The 26,395-nt window shown below is 44.9% G+C and overlaps 1 protein-coding gene across 1 annotated transcript in view; it reads left to right on the forward strand.

Annotated features, from left to right (window-relative positions):
• Positions 1-1,403: 1,403 nt before the first annotated feature.
• LOC147623942 (uncharacterized) overlaps positions 1,404-26,395 on the forward strand; it is a 51,824-nt gene continuing 26,832 nt past the window's right edge. Inside the window, exons 1-8 of the mRNA XM_086820594.1 lie at positions 1,404-2,568; positions 2,656-2,876; positions 3,155-3,191; positions 3,748-3,810; positions 3,895-4,009; positions 4,129-4,193; positions 4,294-4,371; positions 25,136-25,201. Of these exons, the coding sequence (XP_086676720.1) occupies positions 1,579-2,568; positions 2,656-2,876; positions 3,155-3,191; positions 3,748-3,810; positions 3,895-4,009; positions 4,129-4,193; positions 4,294-4,371; positions 25,136-25,201 (1,635 nt within the window). The 5' untranslated portion in view covers positions 1,404-1,578. The remainder of the gene's footprint in view (positions 2,569-2,655; positions 2,877-3,154; positions 3,192-3,747; positions 3,811-3,894; positions 4,010-4,128; positions 4,194-4,293; positions 4,372-25,135; positions 25,202-26,395) is intronic.

The raw sequence follows: 26,395 nt of genomic DNA on the forward strand, positions 1-26,395 counted from the left end.
GTGGGTGTGGAGACCCAAAGTCATGTCTCACAAGAGTGAGCAATGACTTCCACCTTGACTCATGTGCCAACACCACCTTTCGAAAATGAGAAGAGCCCATGGACTCCAAGCAACAAGAGGCAACACCTTGCCCGTGTGTAGTGGCCCTACTAGTCTCTTGTTCTCATTGAAGAAGAGCCACCCATGGTGCCAACCCTAAAGCGAACTCAGCATAAGCTTCAATGGCACCATCGAGCAATCCCATGGCTCAAAAAGGTTACCATGACCCCACAACACCTATGTGTACCATGCTACAACACCAACTCACAAGCTAGAACTGGGAAGACATAGCTCAATCAAGCTTTTGTCGTGGATCGGCAAATAGTTATCCACTCTCACCCGTTAGCGCATACACGAGACTCAAACTCTATCCCATGTGTACATATGTAACATAGCCCTTTGTGCTCAAGTGTATAGTCATTCACTACCTTCATCAAGAATGATAAAAAAGCAAAAAAAACTCAAAAATATATCACGAATTGTCAAAAAATAACTAAAAACATGCACACGCACTTATTGCACATGCACATATATTCACACATTTGCAACACTTGTATCCCCATTTTCACCCACCCATGTGCACACTCGCATCCCCATTTGTATGCATATTCACATGCACAAACCCATGCCCATCGTACATTCACATTTACATCCACACGTGCACGAGCACACCCCACACACACACACACACACACACATGTATGTATGTATGCATGCTTATATTCACAATAATAGCATTTCATGCTACATTTATACTCTTATTTTAATTTATGTATTCTTAAAAAACATTCTTACATTTCATATTTGAACTGATAAAACATTCAACATATTAATGGCCATTAACAAATTGCTACACACCATAACCATGCATCTTGTCTGTGAAATATTTCTTTACAGAAATGTCCCCATTATTGTAAAGAGCCCTTGTTGAGTATAGATGCAACTGCAAGTGCTGCTCGGTGCTAGTTTATGTATGTCCATTTGTAGGTGTGCACATGGGTTCAGGTATGCATGTGTTTGTGCGTGTATGAGTGTGTGCATGCTCTAACTATATTTGTCACACGGAAGATTAGCTTTACTATGATTAGAAGTCCGTTGATGATCTTCACATACAAGGGTGAGTGGAAGTAACCCACTACTATCCTTTTAGGCTTGTAGCCATTGGAGAAGCTTTCATGGGCATGGTTGCACAAGTAGAGTAACTAGATAAGTTGCATGTAGGAGGATATACTTTTCAGTAAGCGTCAGGACAAGATAGCATCATTCGGGGTAACCACTAAGGTTTGAACCCATAACCTGAGGCATAACCAAACACCTTAACGACTGAGTTACCTCGAGGGTGTGTGGACCAGGGTGTGGTGGTGTTTGTAAAAGGGCATGGGGCCTAGAAACAAAGCCCCACGATAGCAACCATTATTAAATACCAAATCAAAAGAGCTCATGTACATTGTACAGGAACAGTAGTGAAGAACAGCATTCTGATTTTGAAAAACCAACTGTGGCGGGATTTCCCTAGTTGTGTGCATATCCTTGAGAGCTATGGCAGAGCCCGAGCTTCCTGCCAGCCTTCTCACCGACCTCTCCCAAGGCCCTTCGTTTGTTTTACATTTAACTCCTCCCTCGGTGTCTGACGTCAAACTTCGACCGGATTCCTCAGACTCCGTCCTGTCTAACCTTAACCCTGACGCTAACCCCAACCTTGACTCTAGCCTTAACCCTAATCCTGGGATTCCTGCAGCGCCTCTCGGCGCTCTATCTGCCCCTTCCATGTCCTCTGAAACGCGCAAGAGAAGCCTCGGATTGAAAAGGATTTGGAGTGAATCAACGGACTGGAGAGCTCAAAGCTTCTCATCCCGCAAGAAGAGACCAAATGCGTCCTTTGTGGAGGTGAATGTGTTGCTTGCCAAGGTCATCAAGCCTGCTTCTGCTGCTGCTGCTGCTGCTGCCAACCCTAGCAACTGCATAGATGAGAGGAAGCTTGGATCATCATTCAATGAGAAGGCAAGTCTGCGTTTGTCCGTGGAAACTTCAAATCAAGGTATTCCTCAAAGCTTCAAAGCTTCAGACATCTCAGAGCATCAACAAGAGAATATAAGTACTGTTGAAGCTTCTCCACAGATCACTCCATCCATGCCCTCTCTTTCATGTTGCAACAAGTTCAGCGTTTCAAGGTACAGGCCCCCAGGTCTAGCAGATAAATCTGCTTCTCATACTGGAAACTTACACTCCAAGTTGAGAATCCCCCTTGCAGATAATAATAACCATGGAAATAAGCAGAAAGCAGATGACGATGCACAGGTGCTTGGAAACACCACCTCACATGAAGTCCAGCTGCTGCCGTCTCTCGTTCGTTTCTACAGTGTTATGTACTGCGTGAGAAAGAAGAATGCCAAGCGCAAAGGACCTTGGTTTGATGGCATCCTTATTGCACGAGGAAGAAAGTGCACATTGCAGGACACAGAAGGCAAAACTGTGTGCAAAGGAGACTGCCATGGCAGCAAGGATTTGGCAGTGGATGCCACCATTGAAGTAAATGACTCTGATTATGGTGAAGTTTGATGCTTTTACCTTTTTAAATTGGGCCCATAGGCACATCCATTGCTCGATTGTTTGCAGATCAGCAAGTATGAAGTAGAAATTATGAGAGTGGCTTCATCAGAGGAGTATGAAAGCGGCACCCTCTTTACAGGTTGTTTTGATACCAGCTCTAAACATATCAGGGAAAAAACTGATGGAGAATGCACAAAGAGGCAAAAGTGTGTGAGCCATTCCAGCTCTAATGGCAAGGATGGACATGTGAAAAGTCTGCATTTCAAGGGTTCTCTGAAATCAAAAAGGTAATATGTTCATTAACCATACATTGCTTTTTTCTGGGAAGAATAACATATATTTATATTGTATTAACAACCTTGGCTGTCCAGCAACCCAAAATATATTCATTAATCAGACATTACTATTGCTTTCGTCTCCACAGTATCACCATAACCTTTGTTAGCAACACTTGTTGGTAAAAAAAAAAATGGATAACATTATAGGAGTGGAAATCATCTGAATTGACCTTGAAAACCTCTCATTAACAATGTTTTTCTGGTGCTGGGTAACCTGGAATTTTCAGAGAAGGTTCACAGGCTACACAACAGATGATCCCAAAGGTCTTCCCGTCTCCTCTTTTTAGAATGAATTACATAGGTTTTCCTGCTTACTTCTGTTTTGTCAGATGAGGAGGTAGGTAATACAACGTGCTGTTTTTTTTTTGGTTGAAATATTGGAGGCCATGGCCCTTCAAAGCTCACTCATGCACCCTTACTGTACTGACGAGTATGTCATGTAGTGTTTAGCTGACTCAGCCCTGACCCTGGCTTCTTAATGAGGCTGAATTATGCTTCTGCTGCAGCATAAGGCTTCTGCAGTAGTGTGCTGTTTCACAGTTTTTGTCCTTCCACTCTGAGATGTTTGATAACTCAATCCTTTGTGTTTGTCTTGATCTCATAGCTACTGCTTTGTCACTTAATGAGAGGCGTACCTGGGTAGCTATCAAGTGTAAAGGGTGTACCATGCGTTCTTTACAACAAGGACCCTAGGTTTCAAAGCTCTAAAGTGTCTGCTTAGCTGCCATCTATAATACTCTTTATGCTGCTTACATGTCAGCTTTTTCTTTCACTTTCTCAGAGTAACTAACTTGAGTAGCTCATGATGTGTTCTGTGCAGGATGCATTGATATTGAATGCAAATAATATCACTGACGGCTCTGTACCCATTGTAGTAGATCCTGTAAGTATGCTTGCAATTGAAAACTACTAAAATTTCTATCTGCTCTAGTTTTTTTTTTCCTGATGCAGACTTTTTGTCTTGCAGTATCTTGCGACTAAACTTAGACCACATCAACGAGAAGGGGTGAGATTCATGTACGAATGTGTGATGGGATTGAGGGCTCCATTATTCACTGGTTGCCTTCTAGCTGATGAGATGGGTATGTCTTCAACATTCGTAAGTTCCACACAAAGCAGTGCAGAGTGTGAGCCAGATGAAATGTACTTTTATTTGTAAATCCATATTTTTTTTGGTTTTTTTAAAATAAAAATGGTGCAGGCCTTGGTAAGACTGTCCAAGTTATAGCTCTTATTTGGACTCTCATACAGCAAGCCTTAGGACAAGTATCACTTCTAACTCTGGACTTTTTTTATAACTGTAATTGTTTTATCTATAAATTGCTGGCACGTAATCTAAATCATTGCAATTTGCATGTCTTAACAGGGCATCAAATCTCAGTCATCCTTCAAGCACATTGTTGTTGTTTGCCCTTCTTCACTTGTGCAAAATTGGGGGAATGAGGTCCAAACTAAACCTTCTTTCGCTTCAAGTTGGGTTTTGAGATGAAGTGCTTTTGCCCTATGACTTGCACACATGCATTTCACAGGCTATGACAAGTTTTGCACACTCATGCATTTCACAGATGATGACAAGTTTTATTTACCTTGGTCGACTTCCTTTGTTCCTTAAGCTGCTTTTGACTTGTAATGACTGAATGAGAGAGAGATGATCACCTTTGATTAAAAAAAAAATTGTTGCCAGCTTTAATGGCTGAGTCTTTTGGGAAAGTGAGAAACTCAACTTATCACAGAAATGTAATCATGACATGGACATATCTTTAATTGAGTCTACACTTTATCTTGGTCCAAAGGGGGTAGGGGATGCTGTAACATGCATATCCCCTCTATGCATGATGCGGTTAGAAAACTTTGTCTGCAACTCTACTTTGTTAAGCTTGACAGATAGCCAATTTTGTTTAAGTGCATGATTTGCTGTAGTGATCTAGTAGGTGCTAGTACATCTATGATCGGGGAGTACGTTACATCTAAATATTTTGGTCAGTGCTTCATTTGGGCAATTGGACAACCTGCACCTGCTCGTGCCATGAGTGGGCATGCCATATCACACGTGTGTAGGGCATCAAACTCTTTGGGAGGAGTTCTTCCCATTGGTGGAGCATGCCATCAATGATACAGATTACAGTGCAGGCATAGGCCAAGAAGATCCCCTTTGAGGTGGTATGTGGTAGACTCGATGACCCAAGCTCCCAAAACTTCCACAAGGAACTATGGTGCAGACTAGGTGGGTCAAGATTTGGACCAGCTATTGCAACAAGTTAGGGAAAAAATACGGAAGGCGCAGACAAAGCAAGTCCTCGAGGCTGACAAACATCTCGAGATAGTACCTTCAAAGAAGAAGATTGGGTTTCTTTGAAGATCGTGAAGTAGAGGCTCAAACAGCTCAGGGAAGTTACTTCCGAAGAAGAAAGGCCCATTCAAGGTTATCAAGAAGCTCAGTGATGTAGTCTTTAAGCTGGAGATACTGAGTGGTGTTTCATTCGACCAACCTTGTAGAGTATGATGGGGTTTACTCTTGCAAGAAGAGCAAACAAGAGAAAACCTATCTAGCAACTGTGGTGGAGACAACGCATTTACAACCAAGGATAAGGGTATTTTAGCAAAGAGCTTTAAGCATGGGGGACACCAATCTAGTAAGGCTGGTCATGGACAGCCCTCTTCTGGTGGTGAAAAGTCTGACAAAGGGGATGCAAACAAGCCTAAAAAGAAGGAAAAATGTCACTACTGCCATAAACCTGGCCACTACATCAATGAATGTAGAAAGTGGATTGCAAAAGAGAAGAAGAAAGATGCAGGAAATGTAGTGCCAGACTCTTCTCATGACAAAGCAGAGCAATCGGCTAATGTAATTCAAGAAGAGTACACTTTTTTGGTCGCATGCACTAGTGACACACCAAGTGCTTCAAGGAATGATATGTCTTGCATTGCATCCAACAAACAGGATGTATCATGGTATTTTGATAGTGGTGCTTCGAGCCACATCATTTCATGCAAAGATGTATTTTAGCACTTGGTTTATGATTCTAATGGCCGCACTGTATCATGTGCAGATCGCTATATGATGCCCGGTTGTACCCTGCATACTCGTAGGTGTGTCACATTCTCCCCTACCTGCATCACAATTGTCCTTAGCTGCATGGCCTCTTGATTAGCTCTCAACAATGAGCGAGACTCATCCGTGAACTGATCTTTATCAAACCAGACTACATGCCAGATTGGGTAGCCCTTGAACTTGAGGAGATACTGGAGCTACTTTTGACAAGAACCCTACTTGTACTTGTGCAAAACAACTTGCTCCAGTACTACAACCTCCTGTAATCCTCCATCATTCACCAACTCGGGTTCGTCCTCATCCTGCTAAGCCCTCAGTTGTTACATGCTCCAAACTGAAAAGCTCCATTTTTTATGCACTGCAATTGCTTCAATGTGTAGTTAATTGCCCAATTTTCACAAAAGCCCCAAATTTTTGCAATTGAAAAAGGCTCGATTGATTGATTTTGACCTCAATTTGAAAAATCCCTAAATTCCAAGCAAAGCAGAATGTTCAATTTTGGCAATTATGCATCAAATTGAAAAATCCGCAGATGGTGAGTCTTGACAATGGACATAGCCTTCAATTTTCCATGCAAAGGGGAATTTTGCCAAACCCCCAAATTTGTGTACCTGCAAATGCAAATGTATGCTATTTGATATTTGTAAAAGCAAGCAATTTTATTAAAAAAACGTGCACAAAAGACACAGAAGGAAGGTGCATGAACTTATGGAGGCCCACTATAGACTATAGACGAGGCTTGAGGCAGTGACAATTGAAGAGAGTCTGCTAGCGATGACAGACGGCTGACAGAACCGTAGTTGTCGTAACTGGCGACGGAACGGGGTGAAAAAAACCTTGAAATTCTGGCAGTTGCCGTGTAAGGCACATGTGGGGCTCGCCAACCTGCGCCTCTTGTGGAAAGAGCGCTGTCGTCGGGCAGGGCGGCAGTGGTCCTTTGGACAATAGCACCGCCCGAAATGGAGATGGAGGAGAGTGGTGCAGGCTTGGTTGGGTGGCGGAGCAACGTTGGAGCACTGTCGCGGCGGACGGACGGAGTAGCTTGCACGGGCAAACCAGCGACGGAGGCAGCTGCACAGTGTCTGACGGACGTGAGCGCTGGAAGGGGGTTGCAGGCTTTGATGCCAAATGTGTTAGAAGTCATCTCCTGTCTATACATATACACCAGGGCCTTTGTTGTGGGTGTGCCCGCCCGTAAGGTGTTTTCTCATTTTTCCCCACTCCATATTTTTTCCCCTTTTTTTCCTTGGTATGGGTGGCTGCCCTTGACCCAGAAGTTGGTCGACTGCACTAGTGTGTATGTGTTCACTTCTTGGAGCAGGCCGATTGGATTGTACAGGTCGTGGACCTCTTTTATGCTGGCCGATTGGCTAACACCCAGTTGTGAGGCCGAGGCTATCGACTGCTTATGCACTGGCCGATTGGGTATTTGGGGCCATATAAAATGGCCCCATGGCCCCCATTCCCTTGTATCATGTTTTCGGGATTTTCCTTGTGTATATAGAGCAGAGTTACATGCCTCTCTCTCTCTCTCTCTCTCTCTTTCTCCATTGTTGTATTTTTTTTGCACTTGCTCTTGTGTTCTCAGATTTTGTCTTCATCTCTGCTGCATATTGTGACGTGGTATCAGAGCTCTAGGCTCTTGATAGCTCTTGGGAATTGTGTGAGCAAGAGGGGGACTGTTGTGTTGCTGATTGGTGTACTATTTTGGACTCTTCGGGAAGAGGAGAAGCAAGAGGAAGGCGGGTTGATTTGTTGGACAGCCATTGCAGGTTTAAGTTCTTCTTTGTTCCCACCAACCCACCCTTTTCAGCTACATCCTCGCAATGGAAGATCTACTTGAGATGGCGGAGAGACATGTGAAGATCCCGACACTCCCCACTTTCCCAGTGGACCGTCAGTTGGATGGGAACAATAACGGCATATGGAAGGTTATGATGAAATCTGTTTTGGAGTAATACAACCTTGCTGATTTCGTCGTTGTTGGGGTTCCACGGTCGGAGGTAGAGGAAGGGGAGTTACCGTCGAATGGCTACTTAAGTGTGGATACGCTACAGGTGCGGGCTTTCCGGGACCAGATGGTGGATAGCTTGCCAGATGATGGCAGCAGTTGCCAGGAACTTTCCAGTACAGATGTTGGTAGTTCTTGTGTTCGTCAGTCACATTAAACTTTACAGGTAACTTATGCTCTGATGTCTCGTAGTATTCGGGACAAAGAAACTCCTGTAGATGAGGAAGTTCCTTCCACGGGGACCTATTGGAAAGCCAGGCAGGTGGTAGTTGATTACTTGCAGAAGGAGGTGGATGTTGCACATTCTCCAGGACCCAGGTTTTGTGGTTTCGGATTCAAAGGGAGTGGTTTACAGGTTTCCGAAGGCCTTGAGTGGTCTTCAACAGGTTTTCAGGACTTGGTATCCCACCGTAACAGTTATTGATCCTTGTGAGCAGTATGGTGCCTCTTTGACTCGGAAGCAGAATGGTTCATTGATTTGGTTGATGTATACTAGATTGGATGGGAGCTTCCTGATGAGGCTGTTGGGACTCACACTCACACTCGCACTCACACACACAGTAGTGTTTCTTGTAGATTAGGGTTAGCTGTAGAAACAAGAAGGTGAGAGAGAGAGAGAGAGAGAGAGAGAGAGAGAGAGAGAGAGAGAGAGAGAGAGAGAGAGAGAGAGAGAAAGTGTGGTGATCACAAATGCAAGTCAACCCTTGCATGTGAGTCATCCATATAATATACAAGTACAAAAGTTATATGGATAGAGTGTCCTTTCACACTTGATATCCAAGGGAAAAAACTACATGGGAAAAAGTTCCCTTGGTTAAGCCCTGTTCACACGTAGCACTACTATAAGTGAGCATATGCCTACAACAACAATATTATTGGTTGACTAGGAGCATTGGTGCATATATATACGTGGGTAGCCAAATCGTCATATTCATTTGCTTCCTCAGTGTTGGACTTCATAAAGCGTTTCTTTGTAGGTGAAGTGCTAGCCAAGAGTGTATAGGAGGTTACAGGGTTGTGATTTGATGTCTTCATTCTTTGCCACATCTTGCACTTGAATTTCAGTTGTATTACTTTCTTTCTTGTATATAACATAGAGCAGGAGTTTAGGACTCTTGGGTGTGTTGTATGTGTGAGTCAGTCACACTCTTCTATCTCTAGAAATCCCTAGCACATAGGCACAAGTGTTCTAAAAGTACACATAATGGGATGTTCTGATTGCTGAAAGAGTATGAGGGTGTGTTTCAAATGCCCAAGTGCTTGCCACGTGAGTGGGATGTTGATCATGGGTTAGAGCTTGAGCCTAATGCTAGGCTCGTCAACAATCTTCTATATAGATTGTCAAATGTGACATGCAGAAGCTTAGATAGTCTTCTTTCAGTCCTAAGCACTGCATAGGAACTCATGATGCAAGAACAATCAACATAGATAGAGAGATGGCTGTGTATTCATTCATATGATACAAAAAGGTGTATATGTCTACACAAATTCCATGGGCTTTGGCGTGTCCAAAAGGGTGACTAATGACCTTCTAATTCCTATCTAGGACCTATCTCCATATTGGAGAGAGATCCAAAACCATGAACAATGCTATGCCTTTTTATAGGCTCTTGGAATACTAAATCAATTAGTTGACCTGCCGTCAGCGTGTCATGTGCATCAGCAATGCCATGGACCTTCTCAGGGCTAGATCCAGAAGAGGCAAACAGATAAAGATTATGAACCAGTAGAACCAGAAGGTAGGAGCTTCAGGTGACTCATTTGAGGTGGACATGGAGCAAAGCATGATCAGATGGCTGTCGGCTGCAGGACTGGAGGCTGGCTGCCAGAGGAGCTGTCGGCTTACGTCAGCAGAGGGGTGTGCAGCATGCGCATCAAAGACAAGGGGCAGCAGCAGTCGGGCAGGCTAAAAGGGATTATTGGGACATGGAACTGGCCGACCAGCAGTCGGCCAGCATAAAGTGTCAAAAGGCCCATATAAAAAGGGCTACTTGCTCCTTGTTTTAATCATTCCACCCACTAGGGGTGAGAGTCATTAGGATCCTAGTCTAGGGCAAGTTTTGGGTGTGTGATCACCTTTTCAAGAGGGCAGCCAAGGGCTGCAAAGACATGTACCTTTTTGTACCATAGTATATACTGAAATTCCAGCACTTCTTACTCTCTCTCTCTACTATCTCTCTACCTGCGTTTTTGCATCAGATGGTGCGTTTTGCATCAGAAGGTTTTCAAGAGTGTTTAGGGCTAAAAGAAGACTCCCCAGAGCTTCCGCGTGTTACATTGGTATCAGAGCATCAGGCTCAGCCAAGCTAAACACTGAATCAGTCCCAGATGATGGTGTACAGGTCCAAGGTACAGGAAAGTACACGGATTCAAAGCCCAAGGCAAGAACACAGAGCGGGAAGAATTCCCAGGAGGTTAGTTGGTGGTGTTCCACAGTGCCAGATGGGGATGGCAGTTCCGTGAGCCAGATAGGTTCTAAGGGAACGGTCCCAAGGGAGGTTGATCCTCCAAGGGTGATGTGAGAGTGCCAGACTCAGTTCCAGGAACGAAGACCAAGACGGTGTTCAGAGCCAGGGCAGGAATGGATTGTGGACTAGAGGAAGACCAGATGCATAGATCTTCATCAGAGATAGAGTGGTTTGGAGAACAGAACGGATTTTCAGAGAAAAAAGGTTTGCCAGGGATGGATGATGACAGAGGGACTTCGGAACAGGATTGGGATGATGACAGTCATCCAAGAGCAGGTTGGATTCCCGTCATCAAGTTTAGCAGAGGGGGATGTCATGTGCATCAGCAATGCCATGGACCTTCTCAGGGCTAGATCCAGAAGAGGCAAACAGATAAAGATTATGAACCAGTAGAACCAGAAGGTAGGAGCTTCAGGTGACTCATCTGAGGTGGACATGGAGCAAAGCATGATCAGATGGCTGTCGGCTGCAGGACTGGAGGCTGGCTGCCAGAGGAGCTGTCGGCTTACGTCAGCAGAGGGGTGTGCAGCATGCGCATCAAAGACAAGGGGCAGCAGCAGTCGGGCAGGCTAAAAGGGATTATTGGGACATGGAACTGGCCGACCAGCAGTCGGCCAGCATAAAGTGTCAAAAGGCCCATATAAAAAGGGCTACTTGCTCCTTGTTTTAATCATTCCACCCACTAGGGGTGAGAGTCATTAGGATCCTAGTCTAGGGCAAGTTTTGGGTGTGTTATCACCTTTTCAAGAGGGCAGCCAAGGGCTGCAAAGACATGTACCTTTTTGTACCATAGTATATACTGAAATTCCAGCACTTCTTACTCTCTCTCTCTCTACTATCTCTCTACCTGCGTTTTTGCATCAGATGGTGCGTTTTGCATCAGAAGGTTTTCAAGAGTGTTTAGGGCTGAAAGAAGACTCCCCAGAGCTTCCGCGTGTTACACAACGAGTTCCATGGACAACAATAAATATATATATGCCGCCGACTTCATCTGCATGCTCCAATCCACATGGTCCATTGTTGTCTTGATCAAGTCAGGCAGGTCGTCCAGTTCCATGGACAAAAAAATTATATATATATATGGTGCCGACTTCATTTGCAGGCTCCAATCCACATGGTCAATTGCTGTCCTGATCAAGTCAAGCAGGTCATCCAGTTCCAATAAATATATATATGCCACCAACTTCATTTGCAGGCTCCAGTCCAGATGGTCGATTGTTGTCTTGATCAAGTCAAGCTTCTTCTGCAAATATCTGAGCCTGGCTAGTGCCCTAATCTATTGTTTATCAGGGGTTAGCCTTGGATGAGGCATGTCCATGTGCATGCACATGACATCCCCTCTTACTAAACTTGATGACGAGATTCCAACCTTGACCTTGGATAATTTTGTCATCATCCTCCATCTCAACATACCTCCCATACTTGTTATCCTCCCCTTCTTGGCAACGTTTTCACTGAAAACCTTGCGTTGTCTTTGATTCCACTCTAAAATCTATCTAGTGTAGAGATCTATGCATTTGTTCCACTTTGTCCCCTTGTGTTCTTGCCCTGTCCTTGAACACAAACATGAATCCTTCTTCTTTAACTTGATCCTGGCACCCTTGGCTCCACCCCTTGGATGATCATCATCCCTTGGAGTTGCTCCATAAAAGCCTTCCTTGGCAGAGCTCCAATTGGCTACTGACTCTCATTAAACCCTCCCCTTGGGTTTGCTTGATACCAACGAGCTTCTTGGGGTCTTGACACATGCTGAGTTACTCTCCTTGGACTTGTGCACTTCTTCTGGGACACCAATAGCACTTAGCATACTTGAGCCTGATGCTGTAATACCACTATCACATGCGGAAGCTTAGATAGTCTTCTTTTAGTCCTAAGCACTGCATAGAAACTCTTGATGCAAGAACAATCAACATAGACAGAGAGAGGAGAGAGATGGTTGTGTATTCAGTATATTCATAAGATACAAAAAGGTGTATATATTTGAACAAATTACATGGCCTTTGGCCTACCCAAAAGATTGACTAATGACCCTCTAATTCCTATCTAGGACCTATCTCCATATGGGAGAGAGTGTCAGAATGCCAGCGGAAGACTAATGCACGTAGGAGATGCATCACCATTGAGCTCCACGAACACCCCCAACGGGCACTGCAGCATCCCTCCACCGCGCTCCCATCTCCCAGTGAGCTGCCTCCCAAAACACCGGCCGGAGGAGATGATTATGACAAGGTGCCACTCTAGCCTATATATGGCTCTTCAACTTCCCTTGCTTCCACTTATGGGATAATCCAAGGCACCTTGTAGCCATAGATCACACGCTCGAAATTGCCAACCTTTCAACACCCTCCCTCGATTCGAGCTCTGCAAGCCACCGAGGCGTGAGGGGGTCGCCCAGGACCACACACGCCTGAGCCGCCCAGGACCACACATGCCCGGGCGCTCTGATACCATGTCAGAATGCGCAGCGGAAGACTAACGCACGTAGGAGACGCATCACCATTGAGCTCCACGAACACCCCCAACGGGCATTGCAGCATCCCTCCACCGGGCTCCCATCTCCCGGTGAGCTGCCTCCCAAAACACCGGCCGGAGGAGATGATTATGACAAGGTGTCAATCTAGCCTATATATGGCTCTTCAACTTCCCATGCTTCCACTTATGGGATAATCCAAGGCACCTTCTAGCCATAGATCACACGCTCGAAATCGCCAACCTTCCAACAGAGAGATCCAAAACCATTAACAACGCTATGCCTTTTTATAGACTCTTGGAATACTAAATCAACTGGCCGACCTACTATCAGCAAGTTCCATGGATAACAATCAATATATATATGTTGGTGACTTCATCTACAGGCTCCAATCCACATGGCCGACTGTTGTCATGATCAAGTCGGACTTCTTCTGCAAATATCTGAGCCTGGCTAGTGTCCTAATCTTATCTGCTACCCATTAGGGAATAGCCTTGGATTAGGCATGTCCATGTGCATGCACATGACATCAAAAGTGGAGAAGGATGAGGTGGCAAAGCAAGTCCAAGAATTCATGGATAGGGGTTGGGTGGAGTCAAGTCAACCTCTCTTTGAATCTCCTGTATTTTTGGTGAAGAAGAAAGACGGTACTGTTTGTATGTGCATTGATTATAGAGACTTGAATAAGATCTCTATGAAGACTCGTTATCCCATTCTAGGGATAGATGACCTTTTGGGTGAGTTGAAAGGTGCAAGATTCTTCACCAAGATCATAGAAGTTACGGGGTTGTTTGAAACGCGTTTCCTAAAAGTTACAAACGCGTTTCAAATGGGTTTCGTCAAATTAGTCCGAAGTTTCCTACCTACAGGTTTTTGCATGTACAAAATTTCAAATATATATTGTATAAAATATGTAAATGTCACATGCACTCTGCACTCAGTGCATGGTGACAAGATGGCTCATCATCAGCAGTGCAACAGTTGTACATTATTAGAACCCAGTAGGATGATAATTGTCGTACGCCGTGACCCCATTGTACATCCTCAGTCTAGGATAAGTTAGGCATGAGCTACGTAGGTCATTCCTCAGCCTTAGCGAGTCAGTCCACATAGCTTAGAACAGTCCACTGCCTTCTTTTCTGAGCCTCAGGTGTGCAACCCTTCCTCATGCCCTTGGGAAGAGTGCATAGGCTCGAGATCAGTTCATTGAGGTGTTTCTACAGCCGTGTACAGTTCAGCCAGGCTTCCGATCCTCCGAGAGCTTGCGTTTGGCTTATCTACAGTCCACAGTCATTCTCTCTAAAGAAATAAAGCAAATACTATCTCGTTATCGGGACCCAATCTGGTGTACAGTTCTCATCTCTCTCTCTCATATCTCTTTAAAGTTTGAAGTATTAAAGTGGATTGCTAAACTCACGAAACTCAGGATACAGAAGACGGTGTGAGCATTTGTGTGACAGGATCTTCCAATACAAAGACTTTCGCTGCATATCACATTGGTATCAGATTCAGATTGTCCACACACACCGTATCCTAGCGTGGGGGCATCCTTGGATGGTTAGATTGCGCTCCGGCACGACCACCGACTTCAGCATCATGTCTACAGAAGAGAGAACTCATCGGCTGGAAGATGTCTCCCCCGAAGGAGACCATGTTCTTCCGCCTACGGCAGACACCATAGCTCTTCTTAGAGCTCAGAACCAGCTACTCATGGAGCGTCTCTAACTCTTGGAGGCAGCAGCAGCACATCCTTCTACACCTCCAGCAGCACCCGACTACATCTCCCTCTTCTTTCAGATGGAACAACAAAGGAGAGAGGATGAGGCCCGAAGGAAAAGAGAAAAAGCAGAAAGACGGGACTATGAGGAAGCCCAACGCAGGATCGACGAAGATCGGCGTCAGGCTGAACTCGTCGCTCGGGAACACCAACGTGAGCTTGATCGAGAACGTATGTTACTCGAGCACCAACGGGAAAAGGAAGCCATACACTTAAGGTATCAACAGCTCTCCTCAGTCTTCCCAATCATAGGTGTCACCAGTCAGCAGTCCGCAGCAGCATCAACCACCATCATTCGTAGTCAACCAAACTTCAAATAAGTATGATGGTAAGTGTGATCATTCATCAGTTAATCAATTAATTCATCAGTTTAATGCTCATTTTCCATTAGCTAGGATCACAGATCCTCAAGACAAAGTCCACTTAGTGGCTTCCCATCTCACTGGTGAGGCAGTCACTTGGTGGCAGCATTGGTCTAGTATTCATACAAACTAGGCCACAGGTGTCATAGCCTTTGACTGGGATATCTTTGTTCATGACTTGAAGACCAGATTTCTCCTGCCCCAGTACATGACCGGTCTGAAAGACGAGTTTTATGGACTCAGACAGAACGGATCTCCAGTGCTTCAGTTTTTCGGTAAGGTTATTACTTTATCACAACAATTAGGGTTATATAAGCAGGCTAAGATGGAGCAATTCATTCGTGGATTGGACTCTAACATTCGGTTCACAGTTCGTAACTTTGAACCAAGTACATATGACCGGGCTCTGACTCTCGCTCAGAATGAAGAAATGAAGCTTAACGGGTGCAAGCCCAAGCAGTCCTCTTAGTCCAGTACCAAACCCTAGCAGCAGCAATCAGCTGCACAGACAGGGAAAGGTAACGCGTCTTCTAAAGACGCTAAGAAGGACAGCAGTAATAGCTCTAGTTCAGGTGGTAAGAAAGATAAAGAACCTAAGAAAACCCTTGATGAAAATGCTAAAGCAAGCATTACTGGAGGTTATCTTCCTCTAGAGGAGCGAAGGAAGTACCAGTCAGAAAATAGATGTTTTTTTTGTCATATTATAGGGCATGGTAAGAAGGATTGCCACAAATGGCAAGTGGCACAAGCCGCCAAAGCTCCTTCTGCCACAGTTGTCACAGCCTCCCCAGCTCCTCCAGCCCTGCCTACTACCTCAAATGCAGTTCAACTTTTACCATCCATGCATCCTATGCCATCTGTGGTATTTGATGCTAAGCAAGAGGGTGAGAGCGATGCTGCTCTCTTAGAAGAGCCTCATCTGAGCTTATGGCTCTGTCCAAGGCCGATAGTTTGTAGTCCTTTTCGATATGGGTAGTTCTGAAGACGCCATCTCTCCCCAGTTGGCTAATAAATTGAACTGCACATTAGTCCCATATCATCTGGATGTGTACACTAGGTCTTCGCACCCACATTTTCTAGAAGGCACAGCAATTTGCCTTTGAAGTTTAGAAGGTCTCATTTCAACGAGAGTTCATCGTCTCACCTCTGTTGGGGTGTGACATGATCTTAGGAATTCAATGGTTCTGTGAGTATGAGCCTATTCTCGATTGGGGGAAGGACACTTTTACTATTTGTAAAGGTTTTCCTGAGCTTGTCATGATTCGTGGGGAGAGAAGCATTCTTGGCATCTCATTGATTTCGCATCTCCAGGCCAGACGAGCTATCCGCAAGGGAGCAGAAGGAGCACTCCTTTATGTTCGTGCTCAAACAGTCCCTCCCTGATTAGTAGCATCCGTTACATCTTCAGTCCCTCAGTTAGCAGACCTCCTATCCAGACATCAGGACATTATGCTTAGGGACGATCTCCCGCCTAGTCTCCCACCCTCTCGCCTTGAGGACCATCACATTGATTTGGTCCCTGGATCAGATCCTCCCAGCAGGTTTCCCTATCGTCTTTCCAAGACTTTAGAGGGTGAGTTAGAAAAGCAGTTATCTGAGCTTCTCCGAGCCGGATTCATTCAGCCTTCTTCCTCCCCATTTGCTGCACCTATCCTATTTGTCCAAAAGAAGGACAAGTCTTCACGCCTTTGTGTAGACTACAGGGCATTAAACAAACTCACTATCAAGAATAAGTTTCATATGCCAAGGATAGAGTACATTTTGGAGCTTTAGACGTTGCTAAGTTTTTCACTAAGATCGACCTCAAGAGTGGTTGCCATCAGGTCCGCATTTTTAAAGCTGACATTCCAAAAACAGCTTTTCGGATAGAGCAAGGTCACTACGAGTTCGTAGTCATGCCTTTTGGGCTTACAAATGCACCCGCAATGTTCAATAAGATGATGTCTAGGATTTTCGCAGTCCACATTGGGAAGTGTGTTTTCATATTCCTTGATGATATACTAGTCTTCTCAGCCACTGCGGAGCAGCATGAGAAAGATGTGGAGAAAGTCTTGCAACTTTTGCGAGATAATCAGCTCTACATAAACGCCAAAAAGTCTGTCTTTGGTGTTAAGGAAGTTCAGTATTTGGGCTACATCATCGGTTCCGATGAGATTAGACTGGATCCATCAAAGGTTCAGGAGATCTTAGATTGGGACATTCCTAAGACCGCCCAAGAAATCCATTCATTCGTAGGTCTTTGTCAGGCCTATAGTACCCATGTCCATCAATTTTCCAACCTTGCAGCACCTCTTACCGACTTGCTCAAGGGGGTGAAGACTCGCAAGCAGAAAGTCTCAGTTACAGGCAAGGCGCTTGATGCATTCTGTGCACTCCAGAAAGCTGCCTCAGAAGCACCTGTATTAAAGTTAGCATCATGGGATGAACCTTTCGAGGTCATCACCGATGCCAGCAATGTAGCCATAGGTGCAGTCCTCCAGCAGGACAATCAACCCGTGGCATATTACAGTAGAAAGTTGGATGTCGCCGAAAAGAATTATTCGGTATATGACAAAGAGCTTTTGGGTGTGATCACAGTGCTCAAACATTGGAAGCCTTTTCTTTATGGACAGGCTTTCACAGTGAAAACAGACCACCAAGTACTTAAGTGGCTTCAGACTATGCCAAGTGCCCAATGGAGTGATCGATAGGCCAGGTGGAGTCAACAGTTTGGAGGTATGATTAAATACATCCCTAGTAAGCATAACCCAGTAGCAGATGCTCTTAGTCGAAAGTCTAGCATCCAGGCAGTCCACGAATCTACCATTCTCGAAATCACGGGGAAGGACTTAGATAGTATGAAAGACCAATATGTCGACTCCCTTGAGTTTGGTACTCAGTACAGTTTGGTCCTCAATTCTGAGCTTGGCCACTATTAAGTAAAGAACGGTTGGTTGTTCTACAAGAACCGTCTCTGTGTTACTCGGGAAAAGCGTTCCGCTCTTCTCCACGATGCCCATGACTCCTTAGTTGGAGGACATAGGGGTATCAACAGTACCCTCCAGAAATTAGAACGGTCCTTTTATTGGCCAAAGATGAGGCGTGATGTCTATGCACATGTACAAGCCTGTAAGATTTGTCAAAAAGTCAAGGTTCCCTGTACAAAGAAGGTAGGTTTACTTCAACCTTTGTCCATCCTCGACGGACCTTTCATCGACATATCTATGGACTTTGTAGGGTCTCTACCAGCATCCACCGGATCCCGTAACACTCAGTGTTTTACCATTGTGGATCGCTTTAGTAAATTCTGCATGCTTATCCTATGCAAGCATACGGCCACAGTCGAGGACGTAGCCCGTCTGTTTCTCAAGCATTGGTATCCAGTTTGTGGTTTGACTAGCATCATAACATCAGATAGAGATTCCAAGTTTACCTCGCATTTCTAGAGGGCATTATTTGAAAACTTCGGAACTAAGTTGCAGTTGTCTAGTGCATTCTATCCGCAGACAGATGGCCAAACAGAAATTTATAACCAATTGGCCTTTGATGTTCTCAAGTCATACTGTCATGACCAGCAGTCCAAATGGAAACATTATCTTCCATTGGCCCAAGCTATCTTGAATGACAGTCATTCATCCAGTGTCGGACAGACTCCATATGAAGCAGCCTTTGGTCGCCGTTTTTCTTCTCTTTTGACGAGAATGGTGTCTCCATCTTTAGAGGCTAATAAAACCATGGAAGCATTTTCCGAGATCATTGAGTCAGTCAAGGATCGTTTGACCAAAGCTCAGGAAGCATATAGCAGACAGGCAAATTAGTCTAGACGAGATGTCACGAGATGTCCACTTCAAGGAAGGGGATTGGGTCTATTTGCGTATCATGAAACAGAGATTGAAACAAGTAGGCAAACGTTGTCCCAAGCTTTCATTCCGTAGTTTTGGTCCTTTTCCAATAGTTAAGAAGTTATGAAGTTAAAGTTGCCTACTAGTTGGACAATGCATGATGTTTTCCATGTTTCTTGGCTAAAACCATATGTTGGTCTAGAAGTGTTTGATGTTTCAGATGAACAGCAGCCAGCGTGGTAGACGAAGCACAAGTTATTGAGCCTGAGCAGATCCTTCTTCATCGATGGAAGCATGGTTCCGGTCGACAGATACCTCAGTTCTATACAAAATTCCGAGATCGAGGCACCCACGAAGCCGTATGGCTAGATCGATGCATTAGAAAGCACTCTGCATCCTGCATAATATGCATTCATATGCTTGTGCATCATTTAGAACATCCCAGAAGCCTTAGGGAATTTACTAGGATTTATCTGGTTTTTATTTAGCATTTATTGTCATTTATAAATATAAACTTTATTAAATAAATGACCAGCCAACTTGACCAGCCTCTAGTTAGTATAAATAGGCTTGCATAGGGCTTAGTTTCTCATGCAGTCTTCAGTGTGCTAAGAGCTTTCCTCCTCAGTCCTAGGAGTTCCATTGCCTTCAGCCCTAGACTAATCGAGCTCTATTGGAGCTTCTGCGTTTGCTTCTCCAGCTAGGAGACCTTGCGTTTTGCTTTCAATCAGCCTCTACAGTTCAACGCAGCCCTTCAGACCCTAGGCGCCTGCATTCAGCATCTATTCAGGTCCAAATCAGCAAGCAGATCTGCGTTTTCCTGCATAGTGACCAGCCGCCTGCAGATTCAGTCCTACACAGTCCCCAAAACAGCACATCAATCTGTGTTTTTCTGTCCAGCATCAGCCCAGCCATGCGTTGACAGTTCTACAGCAGTTCTTCCATGCGTTTTCAGTCCTACAGCAGTTTACATCAGTAACCAGCCTTCAGTACATCATCCAGGCATACACCAGCCCTCTGGTAAAGGTAACCAAGCATTCATAAGCATTTACAGCATTCTAACATAGCTTAGAACAGTCCACCGCCTTCTTTTCTGAGCCTCAGGTGTGCAGCCCTTTCTCATGCCCTTGGGAAGAGTGCATAGGCTCGAGATCAGTTCATTGAGGTGTTTCTACAGCCGTGTACAGTTCAGCTAGGCTTCTGATCCTTCGAGATCTTGCGTTTGGCTTATCTACAGTCCACAATCATTCTCTCTAAAGAAATAAAGCAAATACTATCTCGTTATCGGGATAGGGGGCCCTTCAGTAATTCGTGACCCAATCTGGTGTACATTTCTCATATCTCTCTCTCATATCTCTTTAAAGTTTGAAGTATTAAAGTGGATTGCTAAACTCACGAAACTCAGGATACAGAAGATGGTGTGAGCATTTGTGTGACAAGATCTTCCAATACAAAGACTTCTGCTGCATATCACAGTAAAAATAACACTAAATGCATAGAATACATGGAAAAATCAATTTGAAGCCTATAGTCTTTGAATCACAAATAACAAAAACCATATAATCAATTTGAAACCTATAGTCTTTGAATCACAAATAACAAAAACCATATAATCATCCATCATCAATGTCAAACCATACATGATACTACATAGGTTAAAACTTATAAGTTTGAAGTGTTCATGTCACATCATACATGAATCATGATGAATCAATAGTCATGGCCCAATGCCAACTAAGCACATCGAGTTGGGCACACTGAGTACGATCATTTCAAGGGGAGTTGTGTGAGGCTACGAACACAAAATTGAATATGAATAAATCATGATAAGCCACATGGCTCATGGAGAACGGCTCAAGCTCTCGAGATGGTCCTGGACCAGGAGGAACGATTCACGAACCCTCCTCAGGGTGGAGGTTCGGAGGCCTTAACTGGCCAACGGTTGAAAGGCCGTAACTCGGGCAAAGGGAAGGCTTCATCGGAGAAGTCTTCTGAGAAGAAGTCCGACGTTGACCGCGAGAAACTGAAGGCAGAGAGGACCTGTAATGATTGTGGCGAGAAATGCCACTATTGGAGGCAGTGTCCCAAGCGGAAGACCGAGAAGGGTGAAGATTCCTCAGCAGCAATCATGAAGACTCCGGCTTTTGTGCACCTGGAGGTGATGGACACCGATGTTTTATTTTCTTCCGGCAGGGAGGAGATTGGAGGACTCTCCGCAACGGATACTCGGGAGTGGATTCTCGATAGTGATGCTTCCAGGCACATGACTTCTTCCCGTTCCGGTTTACAGGATCTCTACAGGCTTTCTGGTCATATTCTTATTGGGGATACGTCCACTATCCCAGTTCACAGTGAGGGCAGGATGGAGATAGTTCTCGATGGCAGAGGGGGGAAGCATTTCTCCCAGGTGTTGTATGTTCCGGCACTTGGTTTTCATCTGTTGTCAGTGCATCAGGTTTGCAAGACTGGCGTACGGGTGGAGTTTGATGAGCATTTTGCTGCTCTCCGGGACAAAGCAACAGGCCAAGTGGTTTGGGAAGGCGGAGTGGAGAATGGAGTTTACAAGCTTTCAGCACTCTCTCTCCCAGGTTCTCAGGTTTGTGATGAGTGGCAGTCTGGTAATGGCCACTCAAGTGTGGATACGCTGCAGGTACAGGCTTTCCGAGACGAGATGGTGGATAGCTTACCAATAGATGGCAGCAGTTGGCAGGAACTTTCCAGTACTGATGTCGGTAGTTCTTGTGTTCATGAGTCAGAGAAAATTGAACAGGTCACTTATGCTCTGATGTCGCGTCGTGTTCGGGACAAAGAACCTCCGGTAGTTGAGGATGTTCTTTCCACGGGGACCTTTCGGAAAGCCAGGCAAGTGGCAGGTGCCTACTTGCAGAAGGAGGTGGTTTCTCTAGGCTTTGTGGTTCCGGATTCAGAGAGGGTGGTTGACAGGTTTCATCAGGTTTCCAGGACTTGTATGTGCACCGTAACAGGTGGTGATCCTTGTGAGCAGTGTGATGTCTCTTTGACTCAGAAGTTGTATGGTTCATGGATCTGGTTGATGGACACCAGATTGGACGGGAGCTTCCTGATGAGGCATGTGAAGGATGACTCTTTGGGAGGCAGGATTGCGTTTCCTATGGTTTCTGCGGCATGTGAAGGATCAGGGACTCTTTTACATAGGAGGGGGATTGTTGGATGGAGTCCGCTCCACGGTTGGAGTGACTCGGTTTGGGGAAGAGATTCAGACACGAGGAGTTCTACTTCAGGCCCAGGAGCAGTTTTACGGAGCAGTAGGAGACAATCATCTTTTGCCTTGTCGAGAACAGAGGCAAAGTACCGGGCTGTTTGTGATGCTGCTTGTGAGGTGGTGAGGATGCAGAGGTTGCATTGCAGGTTTGGGCTTCCACTGGAGGAACCCATGGTCATCGAGAGGCACTTTGTTCGTGAATAGATCGTTGCTGATGACATCTTGCTAGAGCTCTGTTCGACGGAGGACAGTACGGTGGACCTCTTCATGAAGTCGCTATCTCAGGATGTGCTCAGGCGGCACCCCAGCTCCCTGTGGTTGGTTTCACATCCAGGAGCTGAGAGGGGGTGTTAGAAGTCATCTCCTGTCTAGATTTATACACCAGGGCCTTTGTTGCGGGTGTGCCTGCTGGTATGAGGTGTTTTATCATTTTTCCTCACTCCCCGCATTTTTCCCCTATTTTTTTCCATTTTTTGTGGCTTGGGAGGCAGCCCATTTGCTGGCCGACTGCTGAACTGGTCCACGACTTCATGCCAAAGCTGGGCGACTGTTGATGATCTGGCCGACTGGTTGTGATGCTGGTCGTGGAGTTCTCAGGGCCAGTCGGCTGCCTACAGGCCGACTGTTGATGTGGGGGCATATAAATAGGCCCCCAGCCCCATACCACTCATTGTACCAACACGGGGATCTTCTTGTGTATATCAGAGCAGAGTTACACGCCTACATCTCTCTCTCTCTCTTGTGCTGTTTTTCTGCATGCGTTTTTTGCTCGTGTTCCCAGATCTGGTCATCATCTCCGCTGCGTATTCTGACAGAACCAAATCCGCATATTCAGCTTCCAATGGGCATAGTTGGCTCCATCCAACTTGTCCTCCTTGTTCATACAAGGGGGAGCCATATCCACAACAATAGCAAACCTCTACGAGCAAGCCGCCAATCTCCAAAACTTCTCCAACAAACTCCAACGCCACGGAAGGAAAGGACTGATTAGCCCCCTCTAAGAACTGAGTTAGAGTGGGACTGGACTGCAGCAAACAAGCCCATGGACACACCCACGAAGTAGGTAGAACGGCCAAAGAAGAGGCAGGCTGTTAATGCCACTAGTCAGGGGTGCTGCACACTTGAAGAAGACCACCAACTGCTGACCAAGGCTTAAAACGCAGTCCACACACCGCCAAAAACACGCTGATGAAGAAGATGACGAAAGGAGAGAAAAAACACAGCCACCCACCAAAACGCAGCTCAGGGTGAAAATGCAGCCACAGATCTGAAAACACAGCCACTTGGATGGAAATGCAGCAAAATGCAGCCACCAGTAGATGAAGAAAATGCAGCTGCTTGTGAAGAAGTAAAAATGCAGCTTCGTGCTGCTGTAAATGCAAGATAACACATGCTTCCTCTTCCAGCAAAAAATGCCAACTTCACCAGATGAGGCAACGAGATGTGGATGCAAGCGCCGAAATAATTGATACCATGATAAACTTGCACAATGCGGAAGCAAAACAAAGGAGAGAGTGGGAGCAAAGGAGAGAGAGCATTTGTTGACAAGATCACCTTTATTATAGCATGAGGCTTTTACAATGGCAATAGCCAGCAGACAATATTACAATGTGTAGGGAATGGATGATACAAGTGATTATGAGGAGGCCCTTTCCGATTGCTCCGCGACCTTCAAATAAAGAGAAAAATAGATAAAACCTTGATAAATAGGCAAGGTCCCCACACACTGAGATACACAATATTCTAACAACCATTACTCTGGTCCATACAAGGTGTTGAGGAGAGTTGGAGAAGTGGCATATCAGTTGCTACTCCCTTCCACCACAACGATATATAATGTCTTTCATGTATCTCACTTGAAAGGATATGTCGTGTAACATGCACCCTGCACTATGGTGCTATGTGACACACTGGCTTAGCATTATATGTAACATCATATAGTATTAATACTTTTTAGAATTATTTGTCATATGCCGTGGCCCCATTGTGAGCCCTAGTCCAGGACATGTTAGGCAGGAGCTACGTAGGTCAGTCTTCCAAGCCTTAGAGAGTCTGCATGTCAGTCCTCTTACCCACTTGGAGAATTCATCATGTAGAAGCATGTAGAAGTCAGCCTAGCATTAGGTCAGTCACATAGAAGAATATAGAAAGCATGTAAACATCATCTAGGGCATGGGCCAACCCATAAGGCTCCCCACATTAGGGGATGCCTTGTGTATGGTGTTCACACACAATACACCCCCAAAACAGCCAGTTGGCCAGCATATAACAGTCGTCGGCCAGCATCAGATATCAGGTCGGCAGCATCAAATGCAAGTTGACAGCATAAAATGTCAGTCGGCCAGCAATTATAGCATTAAATGCTATTTTCAACAAGTCGTGGGACATATAAACCTGCCGACAACATCTTATGTGGAGTCTGGACCGACCAGGAGCAAAGATGCATATAAAAACAGTCCATGACTCCATGGTCCATTAGATAAATCAATTCATTCATTCAGAATTCAGCAAAGCAGTTCAAGAGAACATGTTTGCTTGAGATCCCCTGGGTTCTTGGGGCAGTCCTCAATCATCATTCATTATCATTGTACAAAGTTCTCCAAAGAAAAACAAGCGAATACTCTTGCTTGCAGGGGGGGTCCTCTAGTGCGTAATTGGGACCCAATCTGGTGTTGACTCTCATCTTCTCTCTCTCTCTCTCTCTCTCTCTCTCTCTCTCTCTCTACTCTTCTCTCAGTGTTCACACACTATTGCCCATGACAGATGTCCACCCATTTTCGTCACACCCTCCACCTCTCCCATCACGTCAGTTGTCTGGGCTTAAACTCCACTGGATTATCAGGCTGGTGTAGTTTTGCCATCTTATTTCAACATTGAATATTGTGCAATTTGTTTGTACCTATTATGCTATAAGCTAATTGCAGTCTCCTCTCTCTCTCTCTCTCTCTCTTTTTTTGGGGGCGTTTCATACTCTTGAACCTCAATAATACAATTTTGATTGTACAGGTGAAGAAGTGGCTTGGTGTAGAAAGGTTGAAAGCTCTCGTTGTGCATGCAGGTCTACTGAAAGAGGTATGTTCTTTTATTCTTCTCATTTGATTGATTTGATGCCGATTTTCCTAGCAAAACATAATTTGTATTTTTCCATTGACTTTTTATTTCTACTTTTGTTGCCTGCTGCATTATGCCAGGTATTGTCATGAGCAGCTCGGAAGTCAACTTGTGTTTTGGATAGCTTGTAGCCTCAGCCAAATCAATAATCATTTGTCAACCTGTTACTCCATTTGATAAAAGTAATGTCTCAAGGATAGATGTATGTCTCAGTCCATCAGCTATTGTCATGCGTGGACTTTTACAACCAGCTTGCATATTCCATGAATTGTCCACCATCAAAGCAAGAGTTACTGAACTTGTCTCTCATGGCTGAGTCTGCCCTTCACCTCTGGAGAATAGATAGAGACTCAGTATGGTGGTTTTTCCATGAAGATTTGTCTACTAAAGTGGACAGCTTTAGGCATCACTCTTGAGAGCTGCTGGTGTCAATGGGGACGTCATAGCGTGCTATGCATGATGGGGTTGATGTTTTGAAGCATTGTGAGTAGATTCTTATGAAGTTAAGATTAATGTTGATTTTTGTTAATCTTGGAAAATAACCTGAATTCCATTGGTATGAATTGCACCTGCCTTGCCCTTGCATGAAGAAGCATGGTTTTTTCAATTCCTTGCATCAGAAATTGAACGAATGGCTGTAAAACAGAAAAAACAGCAAATAGATCTTGCAAAGAAACACACGTGCAAAAGAATTGAAGTAGAAAACTTGCTATCTACTGAAGTAGAGCACTAGGCTGCCCGTAGGTGCATACAACCAACAGCAATAGTTGAATAATGATGTGCTAATGATGCAAACCCAAGCCATCTATATATAGGTTGGACAAGAGCTGGTCGGCCAGTATAAAAACAGTGGGCTGGTGGACTATGCAAAAAATACTAAAAAAATGTCTAAAAAAATAGACAAAAATAGCAGAAAAATATCTTAAATAAGATGAATGCATGGCCTCATAAATCTGGCCAGATACAGCATGAAATATGCACATATATGCCCAATCTGGAGATGATAATGCCAACACCTCCTCTTCAGCACCAGATGGGCGGACCGACTCTAGCACGTTGAAGAAAAACCTCCAAAGAGTCTGAAGGAACAACCTCCTCATAAAAGGCACAAAGCTTGCGAAGATATGGTACATTTGAATACTCAAAAGGTCTTCG

The sequence above is a fragment of the Cibotium barometz genome, chromosome 26 (genome assembly GCF_041138505.1).
Source record: "Cibotium barometz isolate CiBa-2024 chromosome 26, ASM4113850v1, whole genome shotgun sequence".
Lineage (NCBI taxonomy): Eukaryota > Viridiplantae > Streptophyta > Polypodiopsida > Cyatheales > Cibotiaceae > Cibotium > Cibotium barometz.